The 19559-nt window shown below is 39.8% G+C and overlaps 1 protein-coding gene across 2 annotated transcripts in view; it reads right to left on the reverse strand.

Annotated features, from left to right (window-relative positions):
• Positions 1 to 1794: 1794 nt before the first annotated feature.
• The window catches only part of MAP3K21 (mitogen-activated protein kinase kinase kinase 21), a 60774-nt gene continuing 43009 nt past the window's right edge, over positions 1795 to 19559 (reverse strand). The window contains exons 7-10 of one of the 2 annotated variants that reach the window (XM_042960662.1): positions 10920 to 11070; positions 10462 to 10559; positions 5903 to 6688; positions 1795 to 4594 (exon numbers count right to left, since the gene is read on the reverse strand). In XM_042960662.1, coding sequence (XP_042816596.1) covers positions 4200 to 4594; positions 5903 to 6688; positions 10462 to 10559; positions 10920 to 11070 — 1430 coding nt within the window. In that variant the 3' untranslated portion in view covers positions 1795 to 4199. Of the gene's footprint in view, positions 4598 to 5902; positions 6689 to 10461; positions 10560 to 10919; positions 11071 to 19559 lie in introns of both variants that reach the window. The other variant, XM_042960661.1, reaches the window with a different exon arrangement.

Here is a 19559-nt window from a genome sequence, read left to right on the forward strand (position 1 = left end):
GCTGGTCCTGGTTAGTTTCTCATTGAACGTCTTTCTTGCTAGATCTGAAGAACCATGAAGGCAAGGTCCACATGTGGTGTCTCTCTTGTTCACCACTAAATCCTTTCAGTCTTTCCCAGAGCCTACCTCAGTAGCCACTCAATGAGGCTGTCAGCCTAAGGAAGCTCAATTCATCTTAACCTGCTTTGTTTGGATGTAAAAACATAGCTAATGTTTCCTCTACTGTATGGTAACTATTAATTTTTTTTCATTTATAAAAGCTTCATCTTTCACTGTTGTTTAGCATGTTGGCCTTTTCAAAAGAGTATAGACAGCTTATGCCTAATTACTATACATTTATATTGCAGTTAAGTAATTCTATATTTATAGGCCCACTGAACAGAATATGCCATTTTTTTCTGAGTTGACCTATTAGGTATGCATGTTTTGATACTTGTGGTTCCCTTTCATTTTTAGGTTTACCTAAAAAGTTTCCCACTGCATTAACCGTTGGCTTTTTAAAAAAATTTATTTATTTAAATTCAAGTTAGTTAACATACAGTGTAGTATTGGTTTCAGTAAAACCCAGTGATTCATCTCTTACCTCTGACACCCAGTGTTCATCCCAGCAAGTGTCCTTCTTAATGCCCATCCCCCATTTAGTCCATCCCTCCACCCACTTTCCTTCCAGCAACCCTCAGTTTGTTCTTCGCGTTTAAGAGTCTCTTATGGTTTGTCTCTTTGTTTTGATCTTACTTTGCTTTCAGGTACACATACATTTCTAGGCTTCTGAACTTTTTGACGAAACATTACTATAGCTTTGGATTCCATTTACAAAGCTCACACTTCAGATGTCTACTCTGCACTATACGTATGGTTACAATAGGTGTGAACAGGGACTAGATACAGGTTGGGTCTTTGGAAATCTACTAAACTTCTCTGGGTCTATTTTATTCCTAATAGGGATACTACGACTTGCCTTACCAATTGTATTAAAGGTAATTACAGGAGGTGTCTCACATAGGCACCTAGGAGGGTCCTCACCACTTACATAGGCCACGGATGCCAAGTTTCTGTCCCTCTGGTGTGGCAGGGCGATGCTTGGATCTGTATGAGATGTTATCTGCTTCATACTCCACCCAAGCTCTCATTGCTTAGTGAGAATTACCAGATGCTTCATGGTTCTTCAAATTTTTCTGATTTAAGCATGTTAGTAATGAATATGTCTCATTAACCACAATCCTGCAGCATCAACGGAGATTCAGTTCATACACTAATTCCACGTTGCGGAGGCATGCCTTCTGAAAAGCTGGAGTTGCAAGTTCTCACGATGAAACGCAACTCTTCAATGCATGTGTAAACCTAACATATTTTAAGTAGAATATTTCACTATACTTTTTAAAAAGTATTTAATCCCATGACTCACTTAGTGATCTTCAGATCAGTGAATTTAGCAGGTTAATACCTGGCTTTTTTTTTTTTTAATTTTTTTTTTTCAACGTTTATTTATTTTTGGGACAGAGAGAGACAGAGCATGAACGGGGGAGGGACAGAGAGAGAGGGAGACACAGAATCGGAAACAGGCTCCAGGCTCTGAGCCATCAGCCCAGAGCCTGACGCGGGGCTCGAACTCACGGACCGTGAGATCGTGACCTGGCCAAAGTCAGACGCTTAACCGACTGCGCCACCCAGGCGCCCCTATACCTGGCTTTATTAAACATTGATGAGCCTTATTAATGTACTTTTCCTTATTAAATACAAAGTAAGCCATTACAAACTATAGTCAAAATTATCAGATCAAAGCCACTGAGCAAGTAGACTAGCTATAAAAAAAAAGTTTATTAAAAAAATAGACAACATATGTAAACATCTTTTTCAGTCACAAGGCTTCATAATACAGCATTTCAGGCTCAGGCCTTAAATTTCTGCAGTGGGAGCACCTTAAATGTTGACTAATAGTAATCAGCTTAATTTCTCTTTCAATGAGCTATTAAGTCTATATGAAAATAAATAACCAGATTCTGCTAAGTATAACAAAGACACATATAGAAAATCATAAATATACAACAGATCTCAGCAAAAACCAACTCTTTGCAGTAACGTGACATTAAATCCTCGTATCGCAATTATCTCTTTAACGTATCTTCACTTCTAAATTCATCGTGATGTAAAGTTGACTGCAATGAAGCTAGATGGGAGAAGGAACAGAGCAGAAGGAAAAGACAGGACACCTGCCACTGCCCTCCACCCCTTACTCACACACACAAACACACACACACACAAACGTGTGCACACACATAATGTTTTGGCAGAAGCAAAACTGAGAACAGAGTTTCTATGCTTTTTTTCATGTACTATTTCAGGCATGTATTTCCTTCACTTTTAGCTGGAAATTACATGCCCCCAAATGACTGACTACAAAGCAGCCAACCACAGTTTCAAATGTGATAAAGTCTTGAGGAAACCCGATTTTGATTACGTATTTCAACCACCTCCCAAAAGTGAAGCCAAATCATAGAATGGACCATAATACAACAAAATGTGGATAAACACCTGAGATTTTGCTGCAAGAATTTTAAACACAAGAATGTTTTCCTTGGGGTTAAATGCACTTAAATTATTGTAATCCTTTCATGCTCTGTTGACCATCTGCTGGGGCATACCTGCCAAGTGACTATGATGTTCCCAAATGGCCAAATACCATTTTCTTTTTTTCTGCTCTAGGTGGATATTTTATCACAGCTGATTTAAACTGCTGTCATTACAGTTACCGGGTAAACCCTGACCCAGGTAAAATTTTAAATGAAATGTCAAGTGATATTTGCAATTTAGTGTTTCATTGTATGCAAAATTTTAAGTATTTATTGTCATCCCAAATAGTCACATTCTAGTGATGGAAGGGAAGCATAATGAATGTACTAAAAGAAACCCAGACAAATATACAAGCTCCTGGATACTCATTTCTGTAGTTTAATAACTCAACAGTCTATTTGTATCATAGATGTAGTATTTTATAAAAGTGACTCCATTTAAAATCCTGATCTGCTACCCCAAATCCATTTAAAAACCCCTATCTGAAAATAATCTGTATTTGTCATTTGTACCATTATCAGCTTATCTTTTGATGTCTATCTACCATTTATCCACAAGTACTGAAACATGAGATAACTATGCAGTACTTAAATTCTACCAATGCTGCTTGCTGCTTCTTGATTTGGTGGTTCTTCTGACTATCCTGGGGGTTATCAGAATAATCACATATTTAAACAGAAAAATAAAATTAAGTGACATGACTGTTTCTGACACGTGATATACAAGTCACCACTTAATTTTTAAAAATCCTACTACAAAATGGAAAAGCTTTACACTCTGGACACCAACTATGTGGTGACTGATGGAAGAAGAAACTTTTTTACCGTAAGAGCCTACAGCTTGGCCTCGCTCATGTGGACATCATGTGGTCCTAGCCAAATGCCAATGACTGACCTTTTAAAAATCTGTCTTGGGGTTCTAATGGATAAGAAATTTTTTAAAGTTACATTCTGTACAATGTTTGCAAGTTACATTCAGTTAAGTTTCCTCAAAGAGAGAAATACTGCATAATTTATGTGAGATCTGGGCAGATCTATACATTACAAGCCTATGTTGAGTTCAGGGGATTTCATTGGGACCCTCTGTCTATTCCAGTCTTCAATATATCTCTTTAAATAGATACCTTTACTTACTAATATCACATTATTCCTGTTGTTTTGTTGCACAAATAACAAGAAAGAGATGAAAAAGAGCAAAAAGAGAAGGCAAACAGGAAGAAAATGAAGGGGAAGGGACAAAAAGGGTACACTTCATTACAATTTGGGTGTTATAGACAAGGATATAAATGAGGACAGAGAAAGCATTAAAATTATGCTCAAGGTAACTCTGCCCAGCATAGTTTTACATTGTTGCACATTTCTTGTTTTATTTGTGTGTGTGTGTGTGTGTGTGTGTGTGTGTGTGTGTGTTTCAGGTTACTAGGTAAGAATCCAGTGGGGAAAAAATGATACAGACCGCTAAGAGCAATCACATATATTTTTCTGCAAAGGTTGACATCCATTACTACTTTTAGTAACATGGCCACAGCTTTTGAAAACACAGCAGCATGAAACAGTTCAAAGGTAGACACATTGTTTTAATTTGTTCACCTTAAAAAAAAAAAAAAAGGCTCAAACAAAGTAAGGCACTTAAGACAGAAATTCTTTCTCCAGTTGATATATGGATGGTCGGCTAGTTCTGCTCTTCATCCTGCACAAAGGCACCGTGCAGTCCCTGCTTTGGCCTTCGGCATCTGCGTCCAGTAGGGAAGGCACATGGGGTTTAGTTCTCTCCTGGGCACCGAGGGAACAGTTAGCAGTGGGTCCCGGACCACGCATGGCAGAGTCGGCCCGTGTGGGCTGAGACTCTGTTCGGCTCCTGGAGGAGGGAGGGCGAGGCAGAGGCATGATGCTGACCGCTCTTTGTTTTTCGGGCGGGGCCTCCTTTGGCAGGTTACCGTGAGGCCCATGTGAGAGGTGGGGGATCCCCAGAACCCGCTCAGGTGGCAGGTAAGAGACTCCGGGGGCTGGTAGAGTTGTCCCAGCTGCTTGAGAAAGCAGAGACAGTGCACAATTAGAGGGACAGTGACTTCTAAAACAAGGAACATCCAGCCCAATAACCAGGAGGGCACATGGATTCGGTAATCACTTTCAAGTGAGCAGTAACAAAAAACCCTGGACATAAACCTTTTAGAAGGACTGGGATACAATGTTTGTTTGTTTATGAAAAAGTCCTGCCAGATTGTAAAGAGTGTTTCTACCAAGGAAACTCGACCCATAAACACAGCCACATCACTGTCACAGCACTGCGGTCAATCATTGCAACTGTTTCATAAACAGGAGAGGCTTCACCATGGATAAGACTAGAATAGAGGTTTGTTTTTTTGTGTGTGTGTTTTTTAAATTATGGTTAATATGATGAACTTTCACTTTCAGATTATGATCTGAAAAAATGGATGACAACTGGGAGGCAGTTAGGTCCTACATGCTGGCCCTTCTCTTTCTTGTTCTGCACAACTGACTCATTACCACTCCAGCAAATAATTATTGGCTTATAATTAAAAGAAAAAGAATGCTTTCTCATGGGATTATTGTCCTAGAATTTCTCCTTGTGCAATTACAAACTACTAATACTCTACTGCATTACAGAAGGGCAATAAATGTATCTAAAGACAATGGACAATAAGCTGGAAAAAAAATCATGTCGGGGGTATAGTCCTTAAAAGAGCAGAGGAAAAGAAAAAGAATGAAAACCATTTCAGTTTTAATATACTTTACAACTAACTATACCATAACTTTTTACAACCTAAAGGGCATTTTTCATACACATGACCTCGCTTAGTACTCAAGACATATGTTTGTAATTATCTTTACATACAAAAGAAGTAACAGCTACACAGCATGCTGTGCACCGTCTGACTCTTACCCTTGCTAAATTCAACCTGGTCGTCAACTGAGCAGTGAAGCCGGGGGACGCAGAAGAACATGTATCACAGGGGAGGCTGGGTGATCAGTTATGGGGTTCCAGCTCTCCCACCAATTACTGGTTCAGATCTGGGCAAATGACCTGTCCTCCATACTGTGAGGAGCTGGGGCAGTTATTCTCTACATGTTTGCTCGGTTTTAATTTGCTATTATATATATACGTTGCTGAAATCCAATCATGCTTTTCCTAGAATTCAAATGATAAAGTCAAACAAAAGAGGAGGGTAAAATTCAAAGATCTGTATTCACTGTGCAAACAAACTTGTAAGTGTAGCCACTTGGAAGATATACAATCAGATATCCAAGCGATCTGACATTCTAATCTCAACAGCCGTGTTCTGTACTTTGACCCAGCTAATGCAACCTACCTGGGGTCTGAGAAGCGTTTCCATCAGACAGGGTGCGTCTGTGATGCGATGCTTGTTCTTTCGAAGAAGGGTAATAAGGCACATTCCCAAATGTCGGCTCCAAGAAAGGAGGAGGCAGGTTCTTCCACATCCTCTGATCAGTCTCGAGTCTTGGCGTGGAGGGCAGTCTGTGACTCCCTCCCCCAACGGCAGGGCAGAAATCTGGAGTGGGCATCTCAGGGTCACAGGTGATGTGGGTGCTGCCCTCAGACGCATCTTCACTGTCGATCTGGAGCAAGCACTTCGTGGAGAGAGAGGGCATGGACAGAAGGCTCAGGGCGCTTGGTGGAGGGAAGACGGGTGGGTTGCCGGCCCCTTCGCCTGTAGACGGTGGCCTTGTAGAAGGACTTGCACTGCCTCGGCACTTGGGAGCCCGCTGGAAGATTCCCTCGCGTTTCTTCCTTTCTTCTTTGGGCAACGGTTCCTCAGCAGCCTGTGTTTTATTGAGCTCTCTGATATCCAGCCCCAGAGCCACGGATGCCAGCAGCATGGTGCAGCCATACAGGGCAGACTCTGTCTTCTTTCTCTGGGGGGATCTGCTCAGGCTATTCGTAGGGGTCACCTGAGGAGTGACAGCAGCAGGGTTCATGGAGAATCCCTCCTCCCAGCTTCCAGGTTCCACTGGATTCTCTCTCTGGCCATCTTTCCAAAGAGGTAGATCCACATAGCCTTGACTAGGTGATTTTATTTGCTTTGGTTTTCTGTGTTCTGATCCGTCCAGGGAAAGTTTTGGCTCTTCAGAAACACCTGAATAAAGATGTAAATAAATATACAGGATAAGTACAATTTACAGTAAAAATTATTTAAACGATACTATAAAATAAAGCTAAAATCTAATAAATATTCTAAGTCCAAGCACATGGAGTCTTTTCCGTTGAGCAAACAGTTCATCCAGAAGGACCCTAAGGAAAGGGAGCCGGGGACACAGAACTCAAGGTTCCCCAGCAAGCACATCACCTGCTGTTCCTTATCCTTCAGGAAATGGCTCTTTGTTGGCATGGAAAATAAAATTAGTATAGAAAAAAGTCATCAAGATACAGAAATGCACACACATATACGTGGGCACTGTAATGTATCAGACACAGCGTGCCCTTTGCCTCCTCTGAATGTGTCCGGCCCCGTCATCCATGACTCGTCTGTGTGTACAAGAACCACTAGGCCACAGATCAGTGTGGAAACTGGAAACCTGCAGAAATGTGAACTCTGACCCACTCCAGACTCAGGAACCAGAAATTCTAAGGCTGACACCCAGGGGTCTGTGTTTTAACACGCCTTTACTCAAGTTTGGGAGCCACTGGAACAAAGGAAGATTCTCCGAAGAGGTCCCACAGGGTAACAAATTGTATCAGCTGAAGAGGAAGCGGTAATTGTTATTACTTGGGTGCTTAACAATGAATCAGCCAAGCGACAAACTCCTTAATCCACATTCAGAGCAATCCACAAAGAGGCTCCAGTGACTTTTCCAATATTATGTCCTATTATTCGTGCAACGTGCTCTATATTAGTCCAGACAAGTCAAGAGGCTAGCTTCTTCCAGTGATCCGGTGGTGCTCTTTCTATCACTGCCTTGCCTTCAGACAGCCCTCTTCTTCCTCCGTCTGGCTTCCTTCCACATTCTACCACTGGCCCCAAGTTCCCTCTCACCTCAGAAAGCCCTCTCTCAAAGTACCACCTGATGCTAATGTAGCCTGACACGGCCCATGCCCCCCCAACGTTCAGTCTCGGCTCCCTCCAAAGCTCCCCCACCCCACATCTTTCAGTTTCTGTACTTTTAGATCACAATCTAATGTGCATGCAAGCTGGTAAGCTTCTGACCATGTCTTTTTAAATTTGGAGGAGTCTTCCCTGAATAGTACCTTCATCAAGTAGGCACGAAATGCATTTCGGCGAAACGAATATGTATTACATATATGCACAGTACATGTAACGGATAGCAAATGATCAACCCACAGTTTACAAAACAAGAGTGGGGGATGATACTGACAAGTGAAATTCATAGATTTAAAACTATACTGAGCGGGGCGCCTGGGTGGCTCAGTTGGTTAAGCGTCCGCCTTTAACTCAGGTCATGATCTTGCAGTTCGTGGGTTTGAGACCTGCATCAGGCTCTGTGCTGACAGCTTGGAGCCTGGAGCCTGCTTCGGATTCTGTGTATTCCTCTCCCTCTGATCCTCCCCTGATCACGCTCTGTCTCTTTCTCTCTCTCTCTCGCACGCACACACACGCTCTCAAAAATGAAATAAAACATTAAAAAAAAAGTATATTGAGAATTTCCTAATGTGTGTTCATGTGTACCTTTCCTGATAAGTAAAACATACTTTCCCCTGAAGTGGTCATGAACTTATACCGGTCCATCGTAATCTTCCCTTCTCATGACTGATGACAAGTATCTGTAGTCCCCAAACCAAGGTAAATATCTACCTAAGATGAAAATGTCCTTTTAGGGTTCATTTAGGCACTGGATAGATGGTGAATGCTTGGTGTGTTCCAGGCATTGGGAGTGGTGAACAAAACTGATGAATTCAGTGACATTCCAGTTTGGGAGTGAAACAGAACAGAAAAATTGTGGGCATCAAATGTAGACAAGTAAGAATTTCAGATAAGAGCTATGGATAAATAAGAATGGGTAATGAGACACCAGGATGGGGTGAGATGCTATTTCAGCGCAGCTGGAAGCAAAAGCTTTCAGGAAACATTTGAGCTGAGACACAAATGCTCAGAAGGACAGGACCACACAGAGGGGTGGTGCGGGGGGGGGCACAGATAGGACAGACAACTGTAAGCCTTCTGTTCAATAACCCTTCATGTGAGGGGTGCTCTGGGTGGCTCGGTCGGTTGAGCATCCGACTTCAGCTCAGGTCATGATCTCGCAGTTTGTGGGTTCGAGCCCCGCGTCGGACTCTGTGCTGACAGCTCGGAGTCTGGAGCCTGCTTCGGATTCTGTGTCTCCCTCTCTCTCTGCCCCTCCCCCACTCACACTTTGTCTCTCTCTGTCTTTCAAAAATAAATAAACATTGAAAAAAATTTTTTAAAAAGTTTCAGAGGTAGGAAAATTGTTAGAGAGCCTTCAGGGATTGTTATCACTAAAGAAAAGAAAATTGGTCTTTCTACCTGACAATCTAAGACAGCCCTTTGATGCTATAACCAAGTTAAAGCTGTTTCAGGAGAACACGGTGGTAAATTTCTTGAATTTACTATCCGTGCTGTGCTTAATTTTATAAGCAACTTATCACTCACCGCCCATGTTCAATCTTCCTCTTCTGCACTGTCATGAGGATGTGGTTTTGGTATAAATATCTGCACAAGTATATTTGGGTATATGCAGGACAGGTGTTCCGTCATTCCTGCATAAATGCTTCCTAGTCAGGTTCATGATTGTATTCTGACTCTTGCTGTAAGGGGAACAGGTTCTCCTCTTATTACACATTATGACTTATTGTCAAATACAGTTTGAGGACCAAGGAAGAACAATTAATTGTAATAAAACTGTTATTCCTATAGTATATTTTTCATTATTTGTGACTAAATAGATTAGAGAAGTCTTCCCTTTTTTTCTTAATTCTTTTATTTACCTACTTACTTACTTACTTATTTATTTATTTATTTATGTATTTATTTATTTATTTACTTATTTATCTATGGAATGTTTTGACCCTCTTAATAAGTCCTCCAAAGGACTGGTGGAGAAAATACAAGGATATATTTGGCTGACTCCACTCAGTCTCTGTTAAGCTACCTCTTGAAGTTCACGTGAAGGGTAATTTTTTTTTTTATTTAAAAAAAAATTTTTTTTACATTTATTTATTTTTGAGAGACAGAGCACAAATGGGGGAGGGGCAGAGAGAGAAGGAGACACAGAATCTGAAGCAGGCTCCAGGCCCCGAGCTGTCAGCACAGAGCCCGATGTGGGGACTCAAGCCCATGAACCGCGAGATCATGCCCTGAGACCAAGTCGGCGCTTAACCAACTGAGCCCCCCCAGGCGCCCCTCTCTTAAACTTTTTAATATCTGAATTTTGAATAGGCATACTGAGAATAATCATGATTCACTTCAGTTAAATAGAGATTGCAATGCAATTCTCTCTAAGCAGTACTTTTCCACAGATAACCTGCTTGGTAAGATTTCATCATGTCAAGAGGTGGAGATACAGGCAGGAGGCAGGAGATCACCCCTTAATCTCAGCAGAATTTCAGCATGTCTATATTTTCATATTTACTATATCCTATACAAAATTAATTTCAGTCTACAGAATTAATTAGGATACCACTTTTTTCTGGCAAACAACAGGAGTTACAAATTCCCAATAAACAATGTGGCGCCTCATTACTTTTCACCAAAAAGACTTCCAGGACAGAAAATAAGTTATGAGTTTAAGTAAAGGTTTACATAAGCAATGCTACTACTTGCTAACTTTCCCTATGCTACTTGAACGACCACACGGAACTATTAAAGCAGAGCTTCTAGAACATTCAGATGGGAAGTCTACCTCAAACAAATTCCATTTCCTGAAGCACAATTACCTGGCTGGTCCACAAATAACGAAGCCAACGGCATGGTTTTCTGATTCTTTAGTAAGAGAGTTGACCAAGGACTGTTGCCGTCTGAGAGAGGTCTTATTCTAAAGGAGAATGTAACAGAAACAAAATTAGGTTTTGATAGATATACGCTGACAAAATTTTTAAGTAGGAAACAGCACATTTGTAGTGTTTTGAAGGGCTAACAACGTACGAATAAAACCTTGAAATGGGACACAAAGTACATCGGAAATTTTTTTTTAACTGCATAACTATACAGTAACTAATTTAGTAGGATAAACTCATCCAGGAAATTAAATTAGTATTGGGTAGCTCTGTATTTTTCCAACTGCTTTTTGAAAGTGAAGTCTGGCCAAAGTGGTGTTACAAAAGGCACTGTATCTGTCACGGTAAATGCTGAAGTACTCCCTCCCCTCGACCCCACCACGATATCACACACATACCTTTCTTTGCACTCAGTTCTTTCTTTCATTTGAATTGAATTTGGTCCCCAGGTACAACCTTTTTTCTTGAAACTCCTTTTCACATCTTCAAACTCTTCTTGTCGACAGACAGTATTCCTTCCCCAAGTTTTGTTGCTTTCATCCGAAGTCACTAGGCAGAGAGCATCACTCGTTTACCAATTAAAAAAAACTTAAGCCAATCAAACCAGTTGTACAGCTACCTTACGCAAAGCATGTTGGCAGTGGAGAAACATGAAAATGATAAAAATTATTTCTTTCAGCCCATTGACAGCAAACTTCCTTCTCTTACCATAAAATTAGGGGGAAAAAAAGTGAAATGAGTTAAAGAAAAGACAGGCTGAACTAAAGGAAAGAAAGTATATATTTTTAAATTGCAATTTAATCCCATTTTCATAAGTCATTGCTGCTTTACTCCGGCCATCACGACAGCTTGGCTACAGTTGCCTTTTAAACCTCAGACTGACCACACTCAGATACCACCTCACGCCAGTCAGAGTGGCCAAAATGAAGAAATCAGGAGACTATAGATGCTGGAGAGGATGTGGAGAAACAGGAACCCTCTTGCACTGTTGGTGGGAATGCAAATTGGTGCAGCCGCTCTGGAAAGCAGTGTGGAGGTTCCTCAGAAAATTAAAAATAGACCTACCCTATGACCCAGCAATAGCACTGCTAGGAATTTACCCAAGGGATACAGGAGTACTGATGCATAGGGGCACTTGTACCCCAATGTTTAGAGCAGCACTCTCAACAATAGCCAAATTATGGAAAGAGCCTAAATGTCCATCAACTGATGAATGGATAAAGAAATTGTGGTTTATATACACAATGGAATACTACGTGGCAATGAGAAAAAACGAAATATGGCCTTTTGTAGCAACGTGGATGGAACTGGAGAGTGTGATGCTAAGTGAAATAAGCCATACAGAGAAAGACAGATACCATATGGTTTCACTCTTAGGTGGATCCTGAGAAACGTAACAGAAACCCATGGGGGAGGGGAAGGAAAAAAAAAAAAAAAGAGGTTAGAGTGGGAGAGAGCCAAAGCATAAGAGACTGTTAAAAACTGAGAACTGAGGGTTGATGGGGGGTGGGAGGGAGGGCAGGGTGGGTGATGGGTATTGAGGAGGGCACCTTTTGGGATGAGCACTGGGATGCTCCATCAACAGTATGGAAACCAATTTGACAGTAAATTTCATATATTAAAATAAATAAATAAATAAATAAACCTCAGACTGGTTTTTAAATTAAAAAAAAATTTTTTTTAATGTTTATTCATTTTTGAGGGAGAGACAGAGCATGAGCAGGGGAGGGGCAGAGAGAGGGAGAGAGAGAATCTGAAACAGGCTCCAGGCTCTGAGCTGTCACAGCACAGAGCCTGATGTGGGGCTGGAACTCCCGAACCACGAGATCATGACCTAAGCCGAAGTTGGACGCTTAACCGACTGAACCACACAGGCACCCAAAATCTCAGATTGTTTAACAGTTGCCCCGTCTTGCTTTTTTTCATGGCCTCACAGGGAGGTCCGTGGCCACATTTAATATCCACATTTTGCTGACACACTTCCATGCTATCCCTCTAGCCTTGAAGTGCACTTGCAACTGACTTGGAAACCACTGGGGGAAATGGTTGCTGTGACTGCACACTTGGGAAAACAATTCTGTAAGTAGACGTTTGAAAGCACAAAAGACGTTTTAAAGCATTAGGACCTGTCTACAGAGTGGAATACTCTACGACCATAAAAAAAAAAAAAAAGATGAGGTTCAGGGGCACCTGGGTGGCTCAGTTGGTTGAGCTTTGAACTCTTGCTTTTGGCTCAGGTCATGATCCCAGGTTCGTGGGGTCAAACCCCATGTTGGGCTCTGGGATGAGCTTGAAGCCTGCTTAAGATTCTCTCTCTCTCCTCTTCTGCCCCTCTCCCCTACTTGCACTCTCTCTGTGTAAAAAAATGAGGTTCAGATAAAATTAATTATAATGTCTGTATTAAATATATAGAACCTATTACATTTTTTTATTTTTATTTTTTTAATTTTTTTTACATTTATTTATTTGTGAGAGAGAGAGACAGCATGAGCAGGGGAGGGGCAGAGAGAGAGGGAGAGACAGAATCAGAAGCAGGGTCCAGGCTCCAAGCTGTCAGCACAGAGCCTGACGCAGGGCTCGAACTCATGAACCATGAGATTGTGACCTGAGCCGAAGTCGGACGCTTAACTGACTGAGCCACCCAGGCGCCCCAGAACCGATTTTATTAAAAAGTATTTATGCATATGTGCATATAAACACACATTATACAGAGAAATTAATAAACATAGGTATCAAACTTTCATTTTATGCTCTCTATAAATATCTAGGTATATAAATATACAAATATATAGGTGTGTGTGTGTGTGTGTGTGTATATATACGTACATATATATATATATATATATATATATATATATACATATATGATTTTTTTAAGTAGGCTTCATGGGCAGCATAGAACCCAACATGGGGCTTGAACTCACAATCCTGAGATGAAGACCTGGGCTGGGATCAAGAATCAGACACTTAACTAAGTGCCTCTAGATATCAAACTTTTATTGAAGTGTTTACCTTTGAGGGAGATGACTGCTTATGGAAAGAGGGAAATTTAAGTTTTTGAGAATCATTTTTTTTTTAAATTGGCAGCATTATGGGAGATGTTTGATTTGTTTTGTGTGTTTCAATATTTTCCACATTTAAAAACTTACATATCTATGCATACAGAGGTGTTTGTGTGTATGTGTGTATGTGGCAATGTTGAACAAGTTGTTCACTCTTCTCATGAAGGGTCTCCCAGCAAAGTCTGAGGAGTGGGGGGGCGCTCCTGCCGGCCACAAGAGCAGCCAGGTGGAGCAGGACTGTGGTTACCAGATTGCTACCCGGGACTCGCTGTCACCTGTACAGTTCCCCAGCCTGTGGCCCCACCATTAGCAACAACCTTAAGGCTTAAGTTCCCTCATCTTCCTCCTCCTTGTCTTGATTTGCTCTTCTGTTGTCTCTTCTGTTTCGACATTAACTGAACATTTACTGTCCTAAGAGGCTGGAAAGGGTATGGTGAAAAGTCCATGCTCTTGGAGACTGAATTCAGTGGCACAGCTTCATGGCCATTGAGTTAAGTCAAGTTTCATAAGCATCCTGTGCCTCACTGGGGGAATCACAATAGTGTCTACTTAACGAGGCTGCTTTGAGAATTCAATGGGTTTACACACAGAGACAGCTCAGAATGGTGCTGGGCACAGCAAATGCCCAGTAGAGGTTAACTGTTAATACAGTCGTGCTAGGTGCTGGGTCCCAGGGTCTCTGCCCATACGGAGTTTATGGTATGCTATTTCTGCCTCAATAACCCCTCATAGACTAGCCAATCCTAGATTCAGCTAGCAGAACTTTCTTGGTTTTTGTTAAGCGGATTGGTAAGTAGGACATGGTGGAATGAGGGAGGGTTACTGACATTTTCCACTTGTATCAACCATCTCTTTGGAAAAATAGTGCACTAATTTTACTATTATTATATTCAGTTACGGAAAAACATGCCAAGGATGTACAATGGCAGCAGATTACTGGGACACAGGAAGCTATGTGGTGGACTGTTCCATCATTTGATTCTATTTGACAACACGGAAAAGATGTGTTTTACTCTTGCTTTAAGATATACCCCGAAACTTACATTTGCAGAGAATTAGTGAATTTTCTCCCTTATTCCCAGAGAGAAGTGTGTCTGACATACGGTATCGTGTAACAATACCAGTCATTAGAGTAAGCCAGAGGAAGTTACAGTAAGAAAATATTTTCTGCAAATATTAGATGGTGTTCTCTTTAGCAGAAAGGGATTCACTGCATGATGGTGACATACTCATGGTTTTATCCAAAGTCAAATTTACATAGTGTATTTTTATTTGGGTATTTACTTTGGTAGTCTTTACACAATTTGGGGGTAATCTCTTTTATGTTCAGTTTCAGTGAAATGATTCTCATCTCCCTCAATACCTATAATTATTCTTCCCTTCAGTTTCAGAAGTTTTGGGCTTTTCTTCTTACAATGCTTTCACAACACATTTTTCTCAGGTTTACTCACATTTCCCCATCTCTGGTCCAGAGGAAACATGCCAGATGACATCTCTAACTCTCACAGTGAAAGGAAGCCCATTCCTCTGAATCAGGTGGGCAGATCGACATACTTGATCCACCCAAAGGGAAAATCCTCGCAATGAATAATTGCTAATGCTATAAAAGGCAGACCACAGTGAGAGGCTCGAAGGCCACTAAGAGCTTCAGATAAGAATAATAATAATTATCAAATAATAATTATTATAATCAAATAATAATTATCAAAACAACTGCCAGTACACACAGAGCTCTTACCATGTGTATATACTTGACCTTTTTAAACAACTATCGTCCCCAGTTTACAGAAAAAGAATCTGAAGCACGATGAGTTTAAGAAACTTGTCCAAAACCACAGTGGAGTAGAGCCAGAGTTGGGATTCAGTGCCATCCTGGGCACTAACCAGATTATTATATTATTAAAAAAAGAATATCCTAAATAAACAACCTAACTCTACACCCTAAGGAACTAGAAAAACAAAACAAAACAAAACAAACAAAAAAACCAGTGATCCAAAAGTTAGTAGAAGAAAGGAAATAATGAAGATTAGAGCAGAAATAAATGAAATAGAGAACAACAACAACAAAAACACAATGGAAAAGATGAACCACACTAAGAGTTGGTTCTTTGAAAAGATAAATAAAATGAACACAACCTTAGCTAAACTAACCAAGAGAAAAAGAGAAAGAACCCAAACCAACAAAGTTATAAATGAAAAAGGAGACATTAAAACTGATACCGCAGAAATTCTAAGGATCATAAGAGGTACCAGGAAGAACTATGTGTCAACAAAATGGACAACCTAGAAGAAATGGAAAAATTCTTAAAAAAATTTTTTTTAATATTTATTTATTTTTGTGAGAAAGAGACAGAGCATGATCAGGGGAGGGGCAGAGAGTGAGGGAGACACAGAATCCAAAGCAGGTTCCAGGCTCTGAGCTGTCAGCACAGAGCTCGATGCGGGGCTCGAACTCACAGACTGTGAGATCATGACCTGAGCTGAAGTCGAACACTTAACCGACTGAGCCACCCAAGCCCAAGAGATGGAAAAATTCTTAAACTTACAACTTGCCAAGACTGAATCAGGAAGAAATAAATATCTGAATAGACCAATTATTAGTAAAGAGACTGAATTAATCATCAAAAATATCCCAAAGAAGAAAAGTCCAGGACCAGATGGCTTCACTTGTGAATTTTACCAAACCATTAAGGAAAATTAACACCAGTCGTTCTCAAATTCTTCCAAAAAATCAAAGAGAATGGATCACTTCCAAACTCATTTTATTAGGCAATCTTTACTCTGATACCAAAACCAGAAAAGGACATTACTAGAAAAGAAAATTATGTGCCAATATCCCTGATCAATATAGACACATAAGTTCTTAATAAAATACCAGCAAACAAAATTCAGCAGCACATCATGATCAAGTGGGATTTATCCTTGGGATGCAAGGATAGTTCAACATACGCAAATCAATCAATGTGATACATCACATTAATAGAATGAAAGAAAAGAATCATATAGTCATCCCAATAGACACTGAAAAAGCATTTGACAAAATTCAATATCCATTCATGCCAAAAAGTCTTAACAAATTAGGAATAGAAGGAATGTATCTCAACACAACAAAGACCATGTATGATGAGCCTACCCTTAACATCATACTATATGATGAAAGGTTTAAAGCTTTTCCTCTAAGATCAGGAACAAGGTGCCCACTATCACCACTCCTATTCAACATAGTGGTGGAGTCCTAGCTAGAGTAATAGGCAAGAAAAAGAAATAAAAGGTATAAAAATTGGAAAGGAAGAAGTAAAATTCTATTTGAAGATGAGATGAAATTATATATAGAAAATCCTACAGATTGAAAGAAAACACCTGTTAGACCTGATTAATGAATTCAGTAAAGTTTCAAGATACAAAATTAACATACAAAAACCAGTAGAGTTTCTATACACTAACAACACGTTTTCTGAAAAGGAAATATAGAAATCCCATTTACAATGGCATAAAAAACTATAAAATACTTACGAATAAAACTAACAAAGGAGGTGAAAGATCTCTATTCTGAAAACTATAAGATATTGATGAAAGAAATCAGAGAAGACACAAATGAATGGAAATATCCTGTGTTGATGGATTGTAAGAACTAATATTGTTAAAATAGCAATACTACCAAAAGCCACCTATGGATTCAATGCAATCCTATCAAGATTCCAATGGCCTTTTTTACAGAAGTAGAAAAACCCCTCCTAAAATGTATATGGAATCACAAAAGACCCTAAATAGCCAAAGAAATCCTGAGAAAGCAGGAGGTACCACATTCCCTGATTTCACGCTATGCTATTAAGTTATAGTCATGAAAACAATATGGTACTGGCATAAAAACAGACAAATAGACCAACAGAATAGAGCCCAGAAATAAACCAAACTACATATTGTCAACTAATACTTGAGAAGGGAGCCAAGAATACTCAATGGAGAAAAGACTCTTCAATAGATGGTTCTGGGATAATTGGATATTCACCTGCAAAAATATAAAGCTGAAACCGTATCTTATACCATTCATAAAAATTAACTCAAAATAGATTAAAGAGTTAAATATGAGACCTGAAACCATGCAACCCCTAGAAGAAAATATAAGAATAAAGCTTCTTGACATGGGTCTTAGTAATGATTTTTTGGCTATGACACCATAGGCACAAGCAACAAAACATAATCAAATTAAAAAATGTCTGCACAGCAAAAGAAACCATAAACAACCTAGTGGAAAGACAACTTACGGAATAGGAAAACAAATTTGCAAACCATACATCTGAGAAGGGGCTAGTCATCAAAGTATATTAACAAACCCATAAAACTCAATAGCAAAAAATCAAGTAACCAGATTTAAAAAATCGGCAAATGTCTTAAACAGACATTTTCCAAAGAAGACATATGAATGGCCAACAGGCACATGAAATGATGCTCAACGTTACCAATCGTTAGGGAAATGCAAATCAAAACCACAATGAGATATCGCCTCACACCTTTTAGAATGGCCACCCTTAAAAAGACATGAGAGAACAAAGACTGGCAGGGATGTGGACTGCTGGTAGGGCTGCAAATTGGTGCAGCCACTGTGGAAAACAGTATGGAGGTTCCTCAAAATATTAAAAATAGAATCGCCATTTTATCCAGTAATCCCACTTATGGGAATTTATCCAAAGGAAATGAAAACACTGAAAAGATACCTGCACCCCGATGTTCATAGCAGCATTATTTACAACAGCCTAAACATGGAAACAACCCAAGGGCCCATCGACAGATGAATGGATAAAGAAGACGCGGTGTGTATATACAATGGAAGGTTACTCAGCCACAGAAAAGGAGATCTTGCCATTTGCAACAACACGGATGGACCTAGAAATACTATCTGATCTCACTTATATGTGGAATCTAAAAAAAAAAAAAAAAATCATAGAAAAAGAGATCAGACTTGTAACCAGAGGTGGAGGGTGGAGGAAGGGGGGAATTGGAGGCAGGTGGTCAAAAGGCATAAACTTTGAATTAAAAGATAAATAAGTACTAAGGAGGTAATGTGCATGATGACTATAGCTACCATTGCCATATGATGTAAAGAAAAGCTGTTAAGAGAGTCAATCCTAATAGTTCTCATCACGAGGAGAAACATTTTTTACCTTTTTTAGTCTTTCTTTTCTTTTTATTGTTACCTATCGGAGAAGAAAGATGTGCAGGAAACCTATTGAGGTAATCAGTTTGCAATATATGGAAGTCAAACCACCATGCTGTATGCCTTAAACTTATACAGTGATGTGTGTCAATTATTCCTCAATAAAACTGGAAAAAAAATAGAACTATCATATGATCCAGCAATTGCACTTCTGGGTATTTAGCTGAAGAAAACAAAAATACTAACTTGAAAATACACATGTGCCCCTATGTTCATGGCAGCATTATTTACAATAGCCAGGACGTGAAAACAACCTAAGTGTCCATCAACAGACGAATGGATAAGGAAGATGAGGTATATCTATCCAGGGGGATATTATTCAGCCAGAAAAAAGAATGAAATCTTGCCATTTGCAATAACATGGATGGGTCATGAGGGCGTTGTGCTAAGGGAGATAAGTTAGACAGATAAATACTGTATGATCTTATTTATATGTGGAATCAAATTAAAAAAAGAAAAAAGAACTCATAAATACAAAGAACAGATTGGTGGTTGCCAGAGGCAGGGGGTGGATGAAATGGGTAAAGGGGGTCACAAGGCACAAACTTGCAGGTACAAAATAAGTAAGTCCTGGGGGTGTCATGTAGAGCATGGGCACTATAGTTAATAAGGTATTACATTATTTGAAAGTTGCCAAGAGAGTCGATTTTAAGAGTTCTCATCATATGAAAAATAAAAATAAATTTTGTAACTATGTATGGTGACCGATGTTAGCCAGATTTATCGTGGTGATCATTTTGCAAAACATGTGACCCTTCAAA

This window comes from Panthera tigris, chromosome D2 (assembly GCF_018350195.1).
Source record: "Panthera tigris isolate Pti1 chromosome D2, P.tigris_Pti1_mat1.1, whole genome shotgun sequence".
NCBI classification, from domain to species: domain Eukaryota; kingdom Metazoa; phylum Chordata; class Mammalia; order Carnivora; family Felidae; genus Panthera; species Panthera tigris.